Genomic DNA, 19061 nt, shown 5'->3' on the forward strand with positions numbered 1-19061 from the left:
AATAGAGCGGTTTCAGCTTTAGTTGTTATGTCTCTGACACAGCATTTCAACCTTCAGCTCTGAATAAAAGTAATAAAAGCATTTGCTTGTCCGAAGAACATCTAGAAGCAGCAGCCTGCTACACTGTGATCACTGTCTCTCAGAAATTATGTTTATTTAGGTAAACTGTTCTTCTAAAGTCTGAGGGATTCTTGAGCAGGAGGGGGAACTTTTAAGTTTTTAAAAAGCCCCATAATATACCAGTTAACCAAGTAAACTTCTCCAGTGTTTCTGTTGCTGTAGGGCTATATGACAAAGTAGAGCAGTTTTGTAAGCTTTAACATAATAAAAAAAATCTGGCTTAATATACAATTATTGATTTTATTTCATAACCTTCTTTTGTAAAACAGCTTTAGGAAAAAAAAAGTATACCTGACAATATGGCTATTGTGATTAACTCCCTATCCCTTTCAGCTGAGAGATTTCTCAAACATTAAGACATTTTCCAGGAAAGGTTCATATCCTCAACCTGTCGACTGCCAAAGCTCAGCTGAAGTCAGTGTAGTTGTAACACCTTTCAGAGGCCGGCCGCTCTTCCATCGCTTCCGTCGGGTGCGGTGCCTGCGATCAYGGTCTGTCTCCTCGGGTTGAGAGGTGGCGGTGGCTAAAGAGGCCTGGCTACACACACGCTGAAAATCAAAATATATCGTCTTCCCCAGCACAGAAATCTTCTTTCCTGCGTAATGGAAGGTTCATCTGACAGAGTAATAATTGCACATTAAGTGGTAATTGTGCAAGAGCAGAAAGGTGCTTGCGGAAGAGAGATCTTCCTTTCTGATGAAATAACGGGGAAGAAGTGTTGATACTGTTAGCCACTGGACAGATGAACTTCTGAGATTCACTTTTGCTTTTCTAAAAGAAAATGTTACAACTACCCTCCCCCAGGGAGCTTTAAGCCTTGGTGAGTGTACAGAATTTTTAATCCACAGAGCAACTGTAGCCTCCAGACAAAAAGGAACTCAGAAGTGCACTTTGTATCTCCTGCCTCAAAGGGTTAAAGTGCTAAGTTTGATATATCCAACAATTAAGCATCTTTCCTAGTCCTTTATTTTTTTAAATGAAACTTTATCTTTGGTTTCCTGTATCTTTCCTGTAATTTTATCCTTTGTTTCTTCCATCTTTTCTGTGATTTTGTCCTTTGTTTCCTCCATTTTCTCTGTAATTTTATCCTTTGTTTCCTCCATCCTATCTTGCAGATATTCCTTTACTGGTGGTGGTGTGGACATGTAGCCACTTTTACGTAGATATTTGACAGTGATGGATGTTCCTCCTAAAGTCACAGTGTATCTGGCAGGAGTTGCAATCTTAAAGAAACCAAAGAAAACACCATATTAAAAAAAAAAAAAAAAAACCCAAGCAAAAGGTATTTCTAATATTAAGAATTTATCTTGGCTAGCATCAATGTCACATACTAAAAATTCCATTTATAAGGAAATAAAGCAATTTACAGCACACATAGCTTTTATCTAAAGTAGCCTTCTGGAAAAAATAATGCAGGCATTATGCTGCTTTAAAAACAACTAATAAAGCAAGCAAACAAAACACCTCCCTGCACAGCCTGTGGGAAGAGCATTAGGTGTCCCGGAACGCAATTCAGAACAGGCAGCCTGTGCACATTAAGCCATCTAAGCAAACAGGAAATACTGACAACAGGATATGCTTTAAATTCCAGGCTTCACAAGAATATAGGCATTTAACTTTGGGCCCAAAAATAGGAACCACATATAGAAAACCAAAGTTGAAAGAGACCTCGGKAGTTTACCTAAACGTAACACAGCAAACCAGGTTTATCACTCTGGAAAGTTTAGACTAACCAGGTCTTTCAGAACGTCAAAGATAAAGCCTGCAATCTTTCCTTTGCAGCCTCTTCTGCCGATTCCCCRTGTTGAAGGTTAATTTCAAGATTGCCAGATCCCACAGTTATAACAACTTTTTGGCCTTTAACCACATGTATATATCGGTTTCTTTAGGCACAGGAATAATTGGCAAAAACTGAGCTTTCGCATTTAGTTTGGGAAAATAATCTTTATAAGTAAAAGATAAGAAAAATCTCATTTCAGAAATCAATCAGGATGTACTGGAAGCAAAGACAATAGCTCATTTTGCTGTACAGCATCTGAAATGTTTAAAGTTTCCCAAGAACACACTGCGCACATGTAAAGCCAAAATGATACCCAAACCTGACTGCAAGTAATTGAGTCAAGTGGACAGCAAAAAAACCTCAACAATAATCAAGAATTAAGGCAGAAGGACAAACCAAAGAATCCTCGGGGTGAGGGGGGGAAGAAAAAAAAACCACACCTTTACCTGTACCTTTACCTGAAAAAAAGCACAGAGTATTTAATACTTATCTCTTTACCCCTATTGATACGTAAGGGATATAGAGGAAAAAAATGAATCTCTGATGGCAGACAAGCATTCGGCAGCAAATCAGTTATTTTAAAAGTACAGATGGGCTCTTTAAAGCTGCAGAGAGCCCATATCAACTTGCATGGGACTATTTTTACAACAAGAATGAGTCCTGAAGTATAAAATTGTAACTAAGAAGAGGAGAAAACAGCATTAATGCTTTCTGACCTAAACAAAAGCTTCCTGTTTAGTTCACTAGGCAAGATGTAGAGCTTATTTGCAAGCTCTTGTTACACCTACCTTATACAATGCATACGCAGTTAGTGCATTTCCACTTTGAGAATTTTTCAGGATGTTTACTACGCTGTCTGGCAAGCCAATCAATTCTAGGAATGGAACAACATTCACACCTCTATCAGACAGAAAAAGAAAAAGAACAGGATGKCATTGGAAGCTTGAGCAGTGATTCACATTACCATTCACATTCTTATATATTCATACAAACTTCATAATTTTATAGCAAAATGTTTTTCCAGGCAAGCAATACACTTACAAACTTCTTATTCTTGGTCATATAGGCAAGTTATTTTTTCCAGCATTACCCCTAGAGATGAGCCATTTACATGAACACTGTTGGGCTTAGCAATTGCCAGTATAAGTTATGTCCCAGCTTACTGTGGAGGTTTGGAGATAAGTAGATCTGTTTTACCTAAAAGACCTTTTCCCTCTCTTTTAAATTTTGGACTAAYGCCCAGAAGTCTAGAACCTAGAATCTTCCATTCCTTTTTATAAATAGATCAAACCAAAGGAATATGGCAAAGCAAAGGAAAGGACTCCTCTATCCACAAGACTTCAGGGCCAACACAAGGAGGCAAAATCAGCCATAGGGACTCCCGTCACAGCTTCTTCCTACTTGAAACCCAAGGAAACCAAGAGGAACACTGAATGATAAAGAGTCCTTTATATTACAGCAGAAAGCTACATACAGTTACAGAAGACCTGACTTGATAATATTCAGAAGTGTTTATTATCCGTATCTTTCAAATATGTTAAGCATTTTAGTCTTTTGTGTACGTGATAACTTTATTATCAGGAACAACAACGGACAGTAATTTATTAGTAACTACAAACTAAACAGAATCTAGAACTAGATGTCTATCCTCAGAACAGAAAATAAAGTAAAACCTTGTAAAATTGGAAAGACAGCATTATTCAGTGTTATTAAATAAACGACTAGGGTTTAATCTCATATCATTATTAGTTATTCTGAAAGTTATTTTTCACTTCAAGAGGTGCTGCTCCTCTAGCATGACAAATTGAAGCTTTGTTATAATTAGTTTCTAATTATATATTTCAGTTGCTTTCATTTGTCAAATGCATATTTTAGCAGCCAACTGAAATATTTCAGGAATAAACTACTCAATCTGAAATGTCTGGATACAAGCATAAACTTGGATTCACCTAAAGCAAAATATTTTAATAGCTCGAGACCTTTATTCCTCTGATATGAGCTAAATTTGGAATGACATTTGGATCTATAGCTCCTAGAAAGGGCAATTATGCCAGCTGGTCAGAGTAACTAAAACAAACACTTGTGTGGTAAGGCATTCTGATGTCAAAGCCCCGTACTTGCCACCGAACACTGCCATTGTTTCATGCTTTCTATTATTAAATATACAACATCCACAACCCAGAGATAAACATTTACTTTGCAAACTATTTGCAGATGGATAAAAGCTCTTTCATCTGAACCAACAGCTCATAAGCTGTGTAGCTTTTTTTTTCTTCCTTCTAATAAATGCCATTTTTCTAAAGGGCATCTGGCATACACTAGAGCTGGAAAAAAAACCCTAGAATTAAARCTATTCAATTTATATGCATTTTTCCCCAAAATATTTAGTTTGGGATTCAAAAGTGGGGCCTACAGTAGTAACTTCTTCAGGAAAGAGAAGTAAAAAAGGAAAAGAAAACCCACATGGGTAATGAAAAGCTCAGAGTGAAGTGCAAGATTTTAAAGAACAGTGATGGGGGCAGCCTGAGGTCAGAGGGGAAGAAGCAGAGATACTTTCCACCAAAGGCAAAGGAAGAACACACGGACCTTGCTCTGCACAGATCTCACCTAGCAATTCATAAGCATGAGTGGAAACCACTACCTTTACCTCRTGACGGGTTACTAATTACTTTCATACTGCTTACACCTATGTCTGTTTTGAGGAGATTTGTATTCCTTCTAATGTTAAGAAAGAATTTAGTAGGCAGCAGTAACAGCATGTTAATAACACTTACATGACACTCACAAATACCACAGAATGGTTGAGGTTGAAAGAGACCTCTAGAGATCATCTAGTCACGTTCGTGGTATTTTGAATATCAACCTTGGTCTTTCACTAAAAATATAGCCTTGTTTCCCTATTACATACAGAGATGGCTTCTGACAGGTAAAGGTAATTTATAATGCAGATTTTTTCTTCTGTGAAAGTGAGTCTCAATTTAACAACAGTATTAGGCACTGCAATATCAACTTACTTCATGGCTGCATAGTAAAAGGATCCAAACCACACAGTGGAGGTCAAAAGATGCACTGGAATCATGACTTTTCCATACTGTTTAAATGTTTTCTTGAATCTCTGAAAAAGACCAATTGATTTGTCTTGTAATGGATCAGGGTCTGAAGAAACCGAGTCTGCAGGGCTCTGCTGGGATTTATCATCAGTCGAAGTCAAAGCCTTTCTCTCTTCTGGGGCTTTGTGAGGAGTGTTTGCTGGCTGAGATGAAAATGCACGTTTCTTTGAGGCAAACAGTGCTGCACCTGCATGGTGACATCGTTTAGGAGGGCTCAGTGCCAAAATTGCTTTGCATCCAACATTAGATGAGACTGATTGTTCTTTTAAGCACTGAAAGATATTAGTTGGAGAAAAAAATAAACATGTCCCATGAGCCAGCTGAGATGCTGTTTGTAATATGCTCCTTTGCATTTTGATGAAGTGTGGCTGAGGTTCCTATAGAAAGGAAACAAGAGGGACAGAGTGAACAAATTGCATTTCAACAATCTTATTTGTAATTGCTCCAGTACTACTTGAAAAATATCCTCAAATTTTAAATTGCTTTCTATTTCAGGACAAGCAGCACTAATTCTTCCATTTTAAAAGGCCTTCCTTATCTTGCATTACAGAAATTCTCAGCTTCTTTTGGGATTAATCAAATCATTTCAAACCTTACTTCTTTAGTATTCCAAATTATAAATGGCACCTTCACTTAACATACACTGCCCTTCACAGTAAAAACGTTCATTCTGGTCCTCTAAAACCATGTTGAGATGTTCAGTGTGAAGTATTACTTACATCTGCTTAATCTGGTCCAGTTGTTGAAAAGTTATCCTTAAAGCTTCACTTTTAGTAGCAAATGGGAATTTAAGTGATACTTTCAGCCTAAGTAAACTTAGCATGGCCTCACTAAATTCTTCTAATAATTATGGGATGCTCTTGAAGAGAGACTAATATCTGCAATATATTTAAAACTAACTTTTTGTGTCAATATACTGTTAGATTCAGTATCCTTTTTACTATTCTAGTTTATTYCAAATTGAAAGAACAAAGACTCACACAATAAAACCAATGGAGYAAAACCAGCAGTTAGACACCTAACAACAGCCTGCTAGTACCCATCTGTAAAGAATGGGTATGGTGCTGTTGCGTGTCGAGCATCAACAAGAACAAATTTACACTGCAATCTCAGGAGTATAATAATGAAATCAGTATTTTAAAATTGTGGGGAACCTTGTTAGCGCTCTAATTTTGCAGTTATTTCTGAAAGTTGAAAAGAGCCATAATCCCTAAAAAAATACTTTTAGCATGTACAGGCATCGACAAGTCATTTTCTTCTAGAGATTAGCAAACTATGAACTAATGAACTCAATACCAACTCTCTCTCATTTATGCAATGACCACAAATTAGAGAATTACTGCATTTCTTTCCCTCCCAGAAAAGCATCAGTGACCGATTTTGTTTAACAAGCACCAGCTAAGTTAATTTTAACTTTCAAGTCTTTTTAATGTTATTAGATGTTTTAATACCACAACAATTCTTAACCCAAACTAAWACCACTTAAGTTTGAATGAAACTCCACTATCACCTTTGTCGRGTTCCCCTTCACCAAAAGCCTTGGTTATTTGTCACTCAGGTAGTGAATTTGTCTAGATTCTCACAACAGATAAATGCTTCATAACGTAGTTTGCAAAAAAAAGTGTCATACATACCCCTTTTTTACTTTACAGATGCTTTACAAAGAAAGTACAAGTTCTTGATGTTTGAAACCTTCTTCTACTATTTCCCACCTTTCAAATATATTTCTTGAACATACTGAAGACTCTATCAAAGTAGAAAACAAAAAGGCACATTTAGAGAAACAGAAGCAGAGACAATAGCAAAGTAGTACAGAGAAGATTTCTGGTTGGCCTTAAGCTTTGCTTCCTGAAAAAGGTCTAATTTCTCTTCTAGATAACAGCAGGCTAAATGGCAGGTTTTCTTCTACATAGCTTAAAGTTCCTTAACTGTGAACTGCTGCCTCTTTCCAAGTGATAAAAGCTGTACAATCCAAAAGCATTCTTATCAGAATATTTCCACCTATATATTGTATATGTGTATACATATATATATACATATATATATATATATTGCTCCAATTGCAACGTTTGATGTGGTGAAGAGACTGGAAGAATGGTTGTGAGCTCCTTGGCAAGCTTTCTATGCTGAATGTGAAGCACAGACAATACTTGAACGTGAATGTTCTTCAAATTTCTTGAATTCTCACCCACAGAGCAGGTATTGCCTCCTGTGGGGGGATGGGGACTCTTGTCTCTATGCAAGGAAGCTGTTACTGACTCCTACCGAATTACAAACTCAGTGGGGGCCACAGAGGACTATTGCTTATACAGCAGTAAAATCAACGAGAGTTGCTGCCTTTTAATATGTCATTCTATGCTAAGGTACCCGTAAGAATTCATTAGGAGTAAAAACTGCCTGCTGTATTTCTGTTTTTATGGGAAGCAGAGGGTTTTTTTGGTGTTCCCAGACTCCAGTGCAACCTTTCTTTCAAAAAAAGATGGATAAGTATCATGAATATTAAAAACAAAATAAAAACTCTCCAAAAAGGGCTCGTTTCCCCTCTTACCTAACAGGGCAGAGCATTCTGAGCATTTTCCCCTAAACACGCATTCACCATATCCAGTCAGCAGACTCAGCAAGGACAACCATGAGTCAGTGGGAAACCAGGAGCTCCCAAATCGCTTCCACTGCATCTCYCAATTCGCCTTTCAACTGCCTCAGAAGGAGGTGAGAAATACCCCTGCTACGCCGTGCACAGAAACTGATGGCAAGAAGAAACCAAGCAGCTATATCTGAGTTCTCGCACCATTCCCATTTCTCACAGCGCCACTTCTAGGTTTTGCTATCCATCCATTAGTCTGATGGCACAAACGATATATGGCACCAAGCCYCTCCAATTGCCTCTGCTGCAGAACATTCAGATATGAAAAATAAGAGGATTCTCCTACATAAGCAGCAGGTGGACATTACTTCTGTTCAATATTCATTACCTGCTAGCCAGTCGCYAACAAACTAGCCATTGGAGTTTCAAAGCCTTTGCTCAAAGAACTAAGTACAGTAAATCATGAAATTCAATCGTCAAAATGTCACCGATGGCTTTGAAGTACAGACATTTCTAAAATCACTGTGAGACTTTTCATGCCTTTTTTTTTTTTTGTTCTTTCTCAGAAGATAGACTTGAAACTCATCAACTACAGCTGTTCTCCATGATGCACCTGACCGGTGAAAGGGAACGATCTCACTGTTGGGGGTAAACCTGAGAAGATCCTGAATTTCTGAAGCATGGATGGTAGCATGATTCTGGCTATGACTAGAAGAATCCGCTTATCTTTTGYTTCTCTGCTTTAGAAAGCTTTCTGCTACACAGTTGATAAGAAAAGGTCAAAATGTGAGTCAAAAGTGATAGTGCTTACATTTGGGAAAATAAAACCCTTTTATTTTCCATAGCAAGACTGTACATTTCAAAGAAATACTAATGTATTTCACTGGTTCTTGCTTTATTTTGCACATCATACGGAACAAAGGGGAGACTTCTGAAATGTGAACAAGCATCAGCTATTATTAAATGGAAGTRCACACCCAGAGGAGGAAAGTGTTATAGTGATGACAGCAAAGCATAGGTAAAGAAAATGACTGAGATTAATGTAGCAGATTATATTTACTTCTAATAAAATCCATTTACAAAGTAAGAGACGTGGGCACATGCTTAAGTGTAACTTTGAAAAATTACTTTGCTCAACACTGCAAGAAAATCTAATAGAACAGACAACTCAAAGTTGACAATGTCTGTAGCTCACAAGCAACATGAAATTGCAGTTATTTAATCGTCCCAAAACATGAAAATACAGTAGCAATYTGTCCTTTAAATTTGGATTAGCAAAAAAAAGGTCCTGGTATGCTGTGCTCTCCACAYGCAGCACAAGAAACTGTGCAAGTCAATGGGTTTATTGCCAAATTTTATTCAGTAAGTACAGTACTTTCTCCAGAAAATTACCAGAGTTATACAAGTTACATGATTACCTTCCTAACTTGCAGTTGCTAAAAACACCTCAGATTCTAGTAAGGTAGGACAGTAAACTAAATGTTATAAGCAACTGTACCAAGTCATTTTTTAAAAAAATATTTCTTAAATATTTTAGGGTAATTCAGCTTCTTTCTGCTCTTGCATAATACTGTAGATGAAAGTATAGAAACTAGAAAAATGGTGGTTTGTGGCACAAGAGTATTTTCAAGGTGGGGAAAAATCTCTTTCAAAGTGTCTTCAMTTTCTGCATTAGGTTTATTTATATGCTACAAGAAAAAAAAATATGGAGAAGTCTAAGCTCATATACAGGTGTTCTTTGCTCACGTGGTCAGTAGCTAAACAAATGGACTAGGACAAAATATGAAACAATACGTAATGCTTCTGGGGTAACATTTCCTCTTCAGTGCTGTTGTATTCTGGCCAGTTATTTAGTAGAACCTCCAGCTGGCTACAGATAGAGCTGAAAAGGCCTTTGCTGTTCAGAGCATACTGCTTGTTGGGATTCTCACGTATCCATTTAGTTTTTGAAGGCACTGCTGTCTCCTGACAAGTTATAAACAAGGCCCCTRACATAAAGGAAGTGCTCTAGTCACCTCTTAACAAAAGCAGAATTTAACTTCTTATTACAGAGGTTTTGTTTATGGAATTTTTGTACTTCTGTTTYAACTTAGATCATCTTTGGCATAAAACTGATCAACTCCAGGAATAGCTCATCTCTTGCATTTGCTGGGCTACATTGTCGCATCCCAGTGCTACTCGGAAGAGGAGAATAGACTTGCTTTCCTCCTGAGGACAACAGAGTGCCAGCATGCCACAGGGTGGGTTTGGGCGATAATCACTAATTGATYGTTTTGAATATATGCAAATAATTCAAGCAAAAATAAACACGAGACCATTGCAGAACATATGGGTAACAAGCCAAGCTRATATACATGGAGGACAGTTTGGCCTTGGACAGTCAATCTGCTGCAGGAAAGAGAAGTCATGACAGACATGCAGTCAGAGGAAGCTTTCTCAGAGTTAWAAACAGTTATTCTGTTACAACAAATTTTTGAGTTACAAAAGGGAAAAAATAGAGAATGGGAGTAGATTTAAGATGGCGAAAACTTGACTAGAAGTTTTTTTGAAAAAGAGGTCAGTAACTATTAAAAACCATCTGAGGGAATTGAGSATAGAGCATATGTAAACCATACTGGTTTATTTTCTCATCTTAGTTCTACCAGAATCACTCTGGACACACTATGTAAATATGGGTGGTTTTAAAACAGATTCATTTGGTTTGCTAGTATTCAAAAAGAATATATTAATTATACCACAGGAGAGTTCCCACTCAAAGTCTATGAGCCTTTTTCRCTCTCAAGGCACCATTCTATGAAGWCAGAAAATTAATCTACATTCTTGTCATTTTGTAGTGTAAAATCAAGAAAATTTTGAGGCTTGGGTGTGGTATATACAATTTTGAAAGGGCACAATCCACWTTTTCAGAAATTTGATTAACATTTCATACATAAATTTGTTCTTTTCAAGAACTTATTAACAGTGTAGTCATAAAAAATCCAAATATTAAGCTAATAGACACAGCTGAACAGAAAATACATAGGTTATAGAAAAGCTGAGAACACATTTTAAAAGCATTTTATCAATAACGCAATAGATGCAAAGCATCGTTGTTTTTTGAAATTCAAAGTAAAATATGACCAACTATAAATCTCCTAGTAACTGAAATGGTTCATGATAGCAAGCCGTCTCCCTGCTATAGGAGATAGCAAGCCGTCTCTTCCTATGGGTGGGAAGGGATGGTACACTTCCACACATAGTAAGTTTGCACTTATTCTCCGTATCAGTTTATCAACAATATCTGAATGAACACAGAGAATTCACATACTGACCTTAGTTACATCTGCAATGTCCCTGGAACATTGTTATTTATTCTAAACCATGACATTGATTTAGAATTTGAAGTTTTGGTATCACTGATACCAAACAGGTCTGATCTTGCCAATCAATCAAGACAATCCCCCAGATTATGATCCTGCATTTTAAGGTAATGGCAGTAATGCAAAATAAATCTTGGCAAACTTACTAAAATCTTTGTCAAAATCATCTCATCAAAACAATCCAAGGATTTTACCTTTTGCAGACAGATTACCTAAAAACATTAACCTCATTCCAGCTACATCATGTCTAAACTCTACAMTAGATTCACTTCAGAAATGCTATGCTAGTATTAATTTCTAATATTATACTGCAGTACTGATACAAGACCAGAAGCAACAACCCCCTTTTTACCCTTACTTTATCTAAGCTACTCTTGTTCTTACTAAAGCTTAGTCACACATTTCTGGTAAAGTAAGTTTATCAAGGTCACAAAAGTAGATACTGCTATGATCTCCTGATATGTCAATATCAGAAACAGACAGAACAAAAAGTAGCTTTAAGTAGATGGAAAGTTCTTGTAGAACTTTAGGGATACTGACTGGGCAAACTCAGGAGGTAAAAAAAAAAGCGGGCAGACCTTATACAATGTTTACACATGGTGTTACAGATCTAGAATGCTAAATAGGAGGCTGCACAGCTAACCTGCTTCCAATAAAACGGACAGTGGTACCCSCAGTTTCCTCTCTTTTTAAAGGTATTGTATCTCAAATTTCCACCTATTGAACCTGACATAAAAAGTATGAATATAGTTTAATTATTTTAAAATAAAACATCAATTTTTACAGTACTTTCTGCTCTCCAGAACTACTTTTTTTTWAATTGATTGGTACTATTTTACCTCATACTCTGTATTCCAGCTTTGAAGTATCGAGCATCTATCTAACTCCTTCAGAAGTTTCATTCTGCCCTCTACTGATTTTCTACATAAATACACCTCATATACTAACATTGAAAAGGCCTAGTGAACAGCTCTCTTYACCACAAACATTCTTCCCAAGGGTAAATCTGCTAGCTCATCTATCCATTGCTGCAACTCCAAAAAAGTAAAGATGAGAAAGAGGGAGAATGGTGACAAGACTACAGTACATACGTTATTTTGAGTTACAAGGTCTGTACATAATCTCTTTCTCAGTAGGAAGACACAAATATAACCATAAACATCAGTGAGTGAACAGATCTCCAAACAAAACTGCCTGCCTTTTAAAGTGCCAGTTAATTGGGGGGTTGACGATTTGTCACTCTACATACACATAAATGACTGAAGCAAGTTGGAAAGTTAAGCTTTTAATTGAGTCTTCCTCAAAACTAGGCMAACATGCCTATGCTATAAAGGTTAAAAAAACAATTCAGAGGAGGGAGTACCTACTGATTTTGTCCTTCTTATTATCTCATAATAATAAACAAAATGTTCTCTTTACTCCCAGTTCAAATTCTCCTTTCTCTTGCCTTTGGTTGTATGTTTTCCCAAGCTTCTTTTTATCTTCCAATGTATTATTTGTTTATTCCCCTTTTAATACCAGTGTTTTTTCTTCTGAGAGTTTTCAGCAAAAGGGCCATTCACATGGGAAGCAGAAGTGGCAAAGTAGTGGGAAGGTTTTACTAAATAACCTCAAAGTAAGTGCAAAAAATAATTTACAAAAGCCAGCCTAATGCCAGCAGTTCACTACACATGGTTTTGAACTGCCTTGAAGGAAAAACAAACAAAATGAAAACAAACAAAAAATCAAAACCAGTAACTAACACAGATCACTCTTCAATTCTCTACTGAAATAGATTATGTTTACTGAAAACTGAATATGATTTCAGCTTTATTTGTCTCCATGACAATTCATCCAACTTTCAATTAGCAAATTCCTCACCCCTTTCAGCCTTCATCAAGTATCTCACAGAGTTCTGAACCTGTACTTCAACACACACTGGAAAACATCAGAAACATGACTATTACTTCTATGTTCAGTGTTCAGATTATTTCTTTTCTCAAGCTTTGCTACTTCCACGCACATCTCTTCAACAAAGCCATCAGTAACAGTCAAAAGATTACAGACAAAACTGAACTCCAGATTGCTCAAGACTTCCTGCAAACTCATTTTTGAGATCATAGCTCAGATTCCAGTATGCAAGCATAATATTTCCAAGTAGTTAAGACTTTGCTGACATGTAAGATTTAGATTATAATATCTAAATTAAATAGCTCTTGGAGTTCTAATGATACATTTGTGCATGCAAGAAATAATGAAAACTGCAGACACACTGAGAATATTCTAACTTTTACTATAACAGCTTGTGCTAACCCCATCAGATCCGAGCTGTCTTTGATCAGATCATAAAATATAGGTATTTAAATACTTCCTCCTGACAAATTTTAGAAAGCAAAGGTAAAAAAAAGAATTTAGAATATGCTTACATTTAGACCCTAGTTTCAACTTGGCACAGCCTTTTCTCTCATTGTGCGATCCCAAACCACTTACTTCCTGACCTTGGTAAATGTGAGGTCCTTTGTACATTGTCTCGTCTCATAGTTCTGTGTCCCTGTCCTCAATAATCCAATTGCAATCAATAATACTAATTGTAATTTAATAATTATATCATGTATTTCATAGTTAAATCGTTACAAGCCACTTAAAGTAACAACTCTTAGCACATTAACAAGTTTTCCACCTTTCAATATTCATGAGAAGTGCTTCTAAGCTTTCAGAAAATGTGCTTACAAAAATTCCTTAAGCCTTAAAAATAAGAACATCCATAAAACAGCCTCAAACTGAAAAAAAATCATTTTAAATATGAACAGAATTCACAGTGGAGGAGTTAAATTCAAGATTTTCTTTTATTCACTCACTACATTTATTTCATTTTCAAACACTGCAAAGCTGTCATAAAAAAAAAAAAAAAAAAAAAAAAAAAAAAAAAAAACCTTCAGCTTTCAGCAGAATCCTGTTGGCAGAAATCCACTTCCAGTATAAATCTTTCCTTCCTAAATATTCAAAAGTCAGTGTTGAATTCTCTGTTGTGAATTCAAACTTGCCCATATGGGGAAATATGTGTAGTATCAATCAGAAAATCTTGAAAAATTATGTGTGAAAAGGCTGATCATAACATTTACAGAACACACACATGCTCAAAAACATACTCTCCATTTAATTGTTTTGTAAGTGCTATTTCCCACAGTTCTACAAGTGAATACTACTGTTCTTATAAAAGAAGCATTACTGTTAGTAAGATCTTGTTTAAGTGGGATGGTATTTGATTGCTGAATGGATAAATGATCTTGCTCACCACTCAGTAGTGCCTTCTAGAGCATCTYTTGCTTGGTGAAAGAGACTGCTAACGTCTCCACCCATGTGAAAAACAAAGTGACACAATCTGCAAGTGTCTGAAAGCACTTGCAGCAATATTAGCCCAGAAGGAGCTCTTCACAAAATTTCAATAATAGGACCTCAGAAAGACTGTTCCTCCAATCTTAAGTAGCAGACCAGATATTTTCAGAAAAGGGTACCACCAAATGCCTGCATGGGTTCCCTTTCAGCTTACAAAGGTTTCAGACAATCCTGTAAATACCAGCAGGAGCTTTTCAGCCAACAAAACACTTTGCAGCATTTTGACCTGTCATTTTGCATACAGCCCCAATTTTCTGAGCCATTATCAGGACAGCAGTCCCAAGGAAAAGAGATTACAGAGCCAGAAGCATTTACTGCCTTCAAGGTGGGAAAGGCAGATAGTGAGGCCATTCCGAAAAGCAGGAATTTTTTTTTGCCTACCTAAAAATTTGGCAAGAGGTTTTAAGAACRAGGAGGATAAAAATGAAGCTGCAATGCTCAAAGAAATTGCATCATCATTAACCACAGAGTAAAGCATAACTCGGTGTTTTGATCTTCCATTCAACTTAGCAGTGTCGAATTTTTTAGGGAACCTGATTCAAATAGTAAAAAAAATCCTCTATAGTGAGTAGACTTCTTTCTATTGATATGCTTAAAGACTTATTTTAAAGGGGGAGGGAGGAAAAAAATGGCATGTTTAGCATGATACACTATCACTGATCCCATGCCATTCATAAACCCTACCTGTTCATTTCTAAACACAGAGTTAGGTTGTGAACTCTACACAAGCTTCAGAGGTAGCAGTCTCTGTCAGCCTGTGGTTTTGCCAATGACTCCAATACATTAGGCCTTCAAAAGGTGCTAGTTGCAGAGTCAGGGAGATAGTACGTAATACAAAGCCATCAATAAAGTCCTCAGGATTAACTCCTCAATGCCATTTACCCACATCATCTAACTTCACATAAATTACTCTTTAAATGAGACATCTTAAAACATTATGGCAGACTTCTAACAGGGCAAAGATACCTCCCAGAGCACTTGGTATTTGTTAAAAAAAACAGCACGTACACGACATGGAGCTCTGTGAACTCACTTATGACTGACAYAGCTTAAGCCGATGAATTCAACTTGTGGCCTATATATTGCTATTATTATTGCTTAGGAAAGGACAGCCAAAAATAAAGACTTCCTAGCCCGCATCTTCTGTATCTAAATAACTCTTCCAAATTRCTCCTAGTAGCTACAGAAAACATGTGATTCTTACCCTTGCATAGTCTGCTGTAATACTCATAGGGAAGAAACAAGAATATATATTCATAGAATCATAGAATCATAGAWTGCCGAAGGTTGGAAGGGACCTCAGAGGTCATCGTGTCCAACCCCCCTGCTCAGGCAGGGTCACCTAGAGCACRTGGCACAGGGCTGCATCCAAGCGGGTTTTAAAGATCTCCAAAGAAGGAGACTCCACAACCTCTCTGGGCAGCCTGTTCCAGTGCTTTGTCACCCTCACAGTGAAGAAATGCTTCCTTAAGTTCCTGTGGAACTTCCGATGCTTCAGTTTGAAGCCATTTCCTCTAGTCCTATCCCTGCCCACCACTGAAAAGAGGCTGCCCCCCTCCTCCTCACTGCCTCCCTTGAGRTATTTATACACGCTGATCAGGTCCCCCCTCAGCCTCCTCTTCTCCAGGCTGAACAGACCCAGCTCYCTCAGCCTTTGCTCATAGGGCAGATGTTCCAGGCCTCTGATCATCCTGGTAGCCCTGCGCTGGACTCTCTCCAGCAGCTCCACATCCCTCTTGTACTGGGGAGCCCAGACCTGGACGCAGTACTCCAGATGTGGCCTCACCAGGGCTGAGTAGAGGGGGATGATCACTTCCCTCGACCTGCTGGAGACGCTCTTCTTAATGCACCCCAGGATCCCGTTGGCCTTCCTGGCCACCAGGGCACACTGCTGCCTCATGGTCAACTTGTMKTCCACCATGACACCCAGGTCCCTCTCTGCGGGACTGCTCTCCAGCAGGTCCACTCCTAATCTGTACTGGTGTCCAGGGTTATTCTCAGATATTGCTCTCCTGTTCTTTAGGAGCAAAGATTCTTGACAACAAAAAACTAAGGAAAATTGACCTCCTATAGATTAAGTTCACTGATGTCTAATAAAAACCTCAACAACAACCAACCAACCAACCTATACAATTCAAATCAGGTTCTTCTGTAGCTAGGGCATTCAAAACAGCTCTCTCATACACACTCCTGTGTTTGCTAAAGAATTTACGTTGTAGACATTTTTTCAGAAGTAGTAGCATTTTCTACTTGACTATTTTCATATAATGTCCGTAAATTCTGTGATTTCTAAGTCTCTGTCAAAGCTATTTAGTACTATCTGCTTGCTCTTCCTTCCAGCTTTCCCTCCTAACTCTGGGGATCACATATGCTTTATGTTTCTAGGAAATCATAGTCAAAATTAAAATTTCTGTATTTTCAAGCTCACACCTATCTCTGCTGTCCAATACTTTCAAATGCCTTTTTACTTACAATCATGGGACAGCATATATTATGCAGAGCTATACATCCACCAGCACAGGAGAATACAAAGCTTATCTTTTGAATGATGAAAGTAATACTGCATACATTTATTTTTAAGGAGTTCTCTGTAAACATGTTCTAAGACTTAAAAAGAAAACAAAATTCTACAGAAAGAATTATCCTATCGTCTAGGATAGTGGGAAGAAAAAGACTTCATCTAATTTTACAACTAGTAAAATCAGCTTTAAAATCCACAAGATATTAAGAAGAGCATGCAGTTAACAGACTGGCAAATTCTGGGTCAAAGTACCACCTTAACAGTTAAAATAAAAATGCCATCACATTCTATTTAACTCTTTCATCAGCCACCTGATTAAGAGACTTACAGAACAGCTGTCGAGTTATTTTATTCTTACTTAAAATCCACAAAATCCATCAATCTATAACCCTACTGTTGTATCTCATAATTTGTTCACGAGCATCTGAACAGTTTGACCATTCTTCTCTCCCCTCCCACCACTTGATGCTGCGAGAGCTCCTACTTAAGTAGTTTTAGAGAAGCAGGGTTATCTTTTACAACTCTCTGGAGCCACAATCACTGCTATGCAACTTACGGTTTGATTTGTTTGCATAACAACTGTTACACATGGCAAAGGTCAGTTTTGGACAAGATTAAACAGCAGAGCTACGGGATTGAAATATACAGGCCAACTAAGCTATATCTAGGAACATGACTGATACAAACTAAGGCTAGTTATCAGAGATAAAGGGACGTTCTGTCCCACAAAACCTCCATTTCTTCATGTGTATATAAACAGCTAGGGCAGAAGGCAGCTACAGCAGCAAAATTAAATGACCTTTTTGACACAAACAAGAATAAATAAATAAAAATCGCACCATATCTTTTCCCAACAGTTACTACGGTTTGCAAAGTAGATTTGTAGGTAGCCACTAATGTTTTTAAATTTCTTACATGCCTTACACATGCTAGCAGTCTGGATTTGCCTGATCAATTCTTGCAAAGTAGAAGCCAGCTGATACCTACYCACCCAGCTCGCTGAATGATTATTTCCCCACCTCGATGGGAACACTTGTCAGAGCACAAGGCAGGCTCTTTCTCAGTGTTGCCACAGATGTCAGTCCTTTCACCTCAAACAGCCCTGAGCTGAACAGGAGGCAAGTGCCTGCTGTCAGCAACACTGGGGTAGTGGGGGCATGTCCTACAGGCACACATTTCCCACAAAGCAGCAGCTACAAATGAAGAAAACAAACAAACAAACAAAAAACCCTTTTAGCATAGGTAACAATACATAACCTGAATTAAGAGCCCGTTCCCTGCAGCTTCTTAAACTAGTGTGTAATTTTGGAAAACTTTAAAGTTTATGCATAATAACTAAACATCAAAGTGTCAATGCTAAGTTGAGCAATACTTTCAGTTAGAGTTTACTTAAYGATCAGGCTCAGCGGTAAGAATTCCACAACATTTAATGTGCTGCTTTCTAAACTTATGCTTCTCTTTTCAGAAATGGACATGAATGTGTGGGTTATTTTGTTTTTAAGTTTCCAGCATAATTTCTCACTGTATCTAAAAGCTGAAGAATACTTGTCTAACAGCCTTACCATAAAGGCTTACTATTTCTAACACGGTGATTCCCCAGATAACTCCCACAGCTAATTACCTGTGGCAGCCTCCTAATGCACAGCCTAAAGCCGTGCAAATTGGCAGGAAGGATTCTGCCGAGTTCAACMAGCCACTCCTTCCTACGGAGAGTCAGAGGCCTCCAAAGCTTACCCAGCAAAATGAAAAAGGGCGCTGAAGGCTCACTATGGTCAGGGCTAGGAGTTCAACTAATGAGCTAATTAGAGGAGGGGGGAAAATAATGAAGATTTTTCAATTTCGAGGCTCCCCTAACAGTGCTAGCCACTGGACCAGCCACACACCACAAGGTAACAGCTAGGAAGCTGGCAAAATATTCATCAGAGCAGGAAGCTTTTTCACAAACACCTTAAGCAGAGGATTTTTAAAAGTCGAGATACAGGTAGCTGTCTCAAGGTCCCAAGGAGCGCAAGCAAACTACAGCCTTTAAAACGGTACAACTGTCAGGGCAAGATTGTCAATAGAAGACAAAGCAGCCCAGAAGTTTGCAGAACAGAAAACAAACAAACAAACACGACAAAAACAAATCAAAGCGCACAGACGCTACACACGTACAATAAACAAACGAACTACACGAGGGGGAAGCCGCGGAGCTCGGGCCCGCCGCCCCCGC

The 19061-nt window shown here is 37.9% G+C and overlaps 1 protein-coding gene across 1 annotated transcript; it reads right to left on the reverse strand.

Annotated features, from left to right (window-relative positions):
• Positions 1–528: 528 nt before the first annotated feature.
• FAM210A (family with sequence similarity 210 member A) lies at positions 529–18042 on the reverse strand. Its single transcript, XM_026040448.1, has 5 exons — positions 17841–18042; positions 6645–6756; positions 4915–5387; positions 2689–2800; positions 529–1343 (listed from the first exon to the last, which is right to left on the reverse strand). Exons 3-5 carry the CDS (start codon positions 5361–5363, stop codon positions 1077–1079), a joined length of 828 nt encoding a protein of 275 aa, XP_025896233.1. The 5' UTR covers positions 5364–5387; positions 6645–6756; positions 17841–18042; the 3' UTR covers positions 529–1076.
• Positions 18043–19061: the final 1019 nt, after the last annotated feature.

Source organism: Nothoprocta perdicaria, unplaced genomic scaffold (assembly GCF_003342845.1).
Source record: "Nothoprocta perdicaria isolate Ctin4 unplaced genomic scaffold, notPer1 scaffold_258, whole genome shotgun sequence".
NCBI classification, from domain to species: Eukaryota; Metazoa; Chordata; class Aves; order Tinamiformes; family Tinamidae; genus Nothoprocta; species Nothoprocta perdicaria.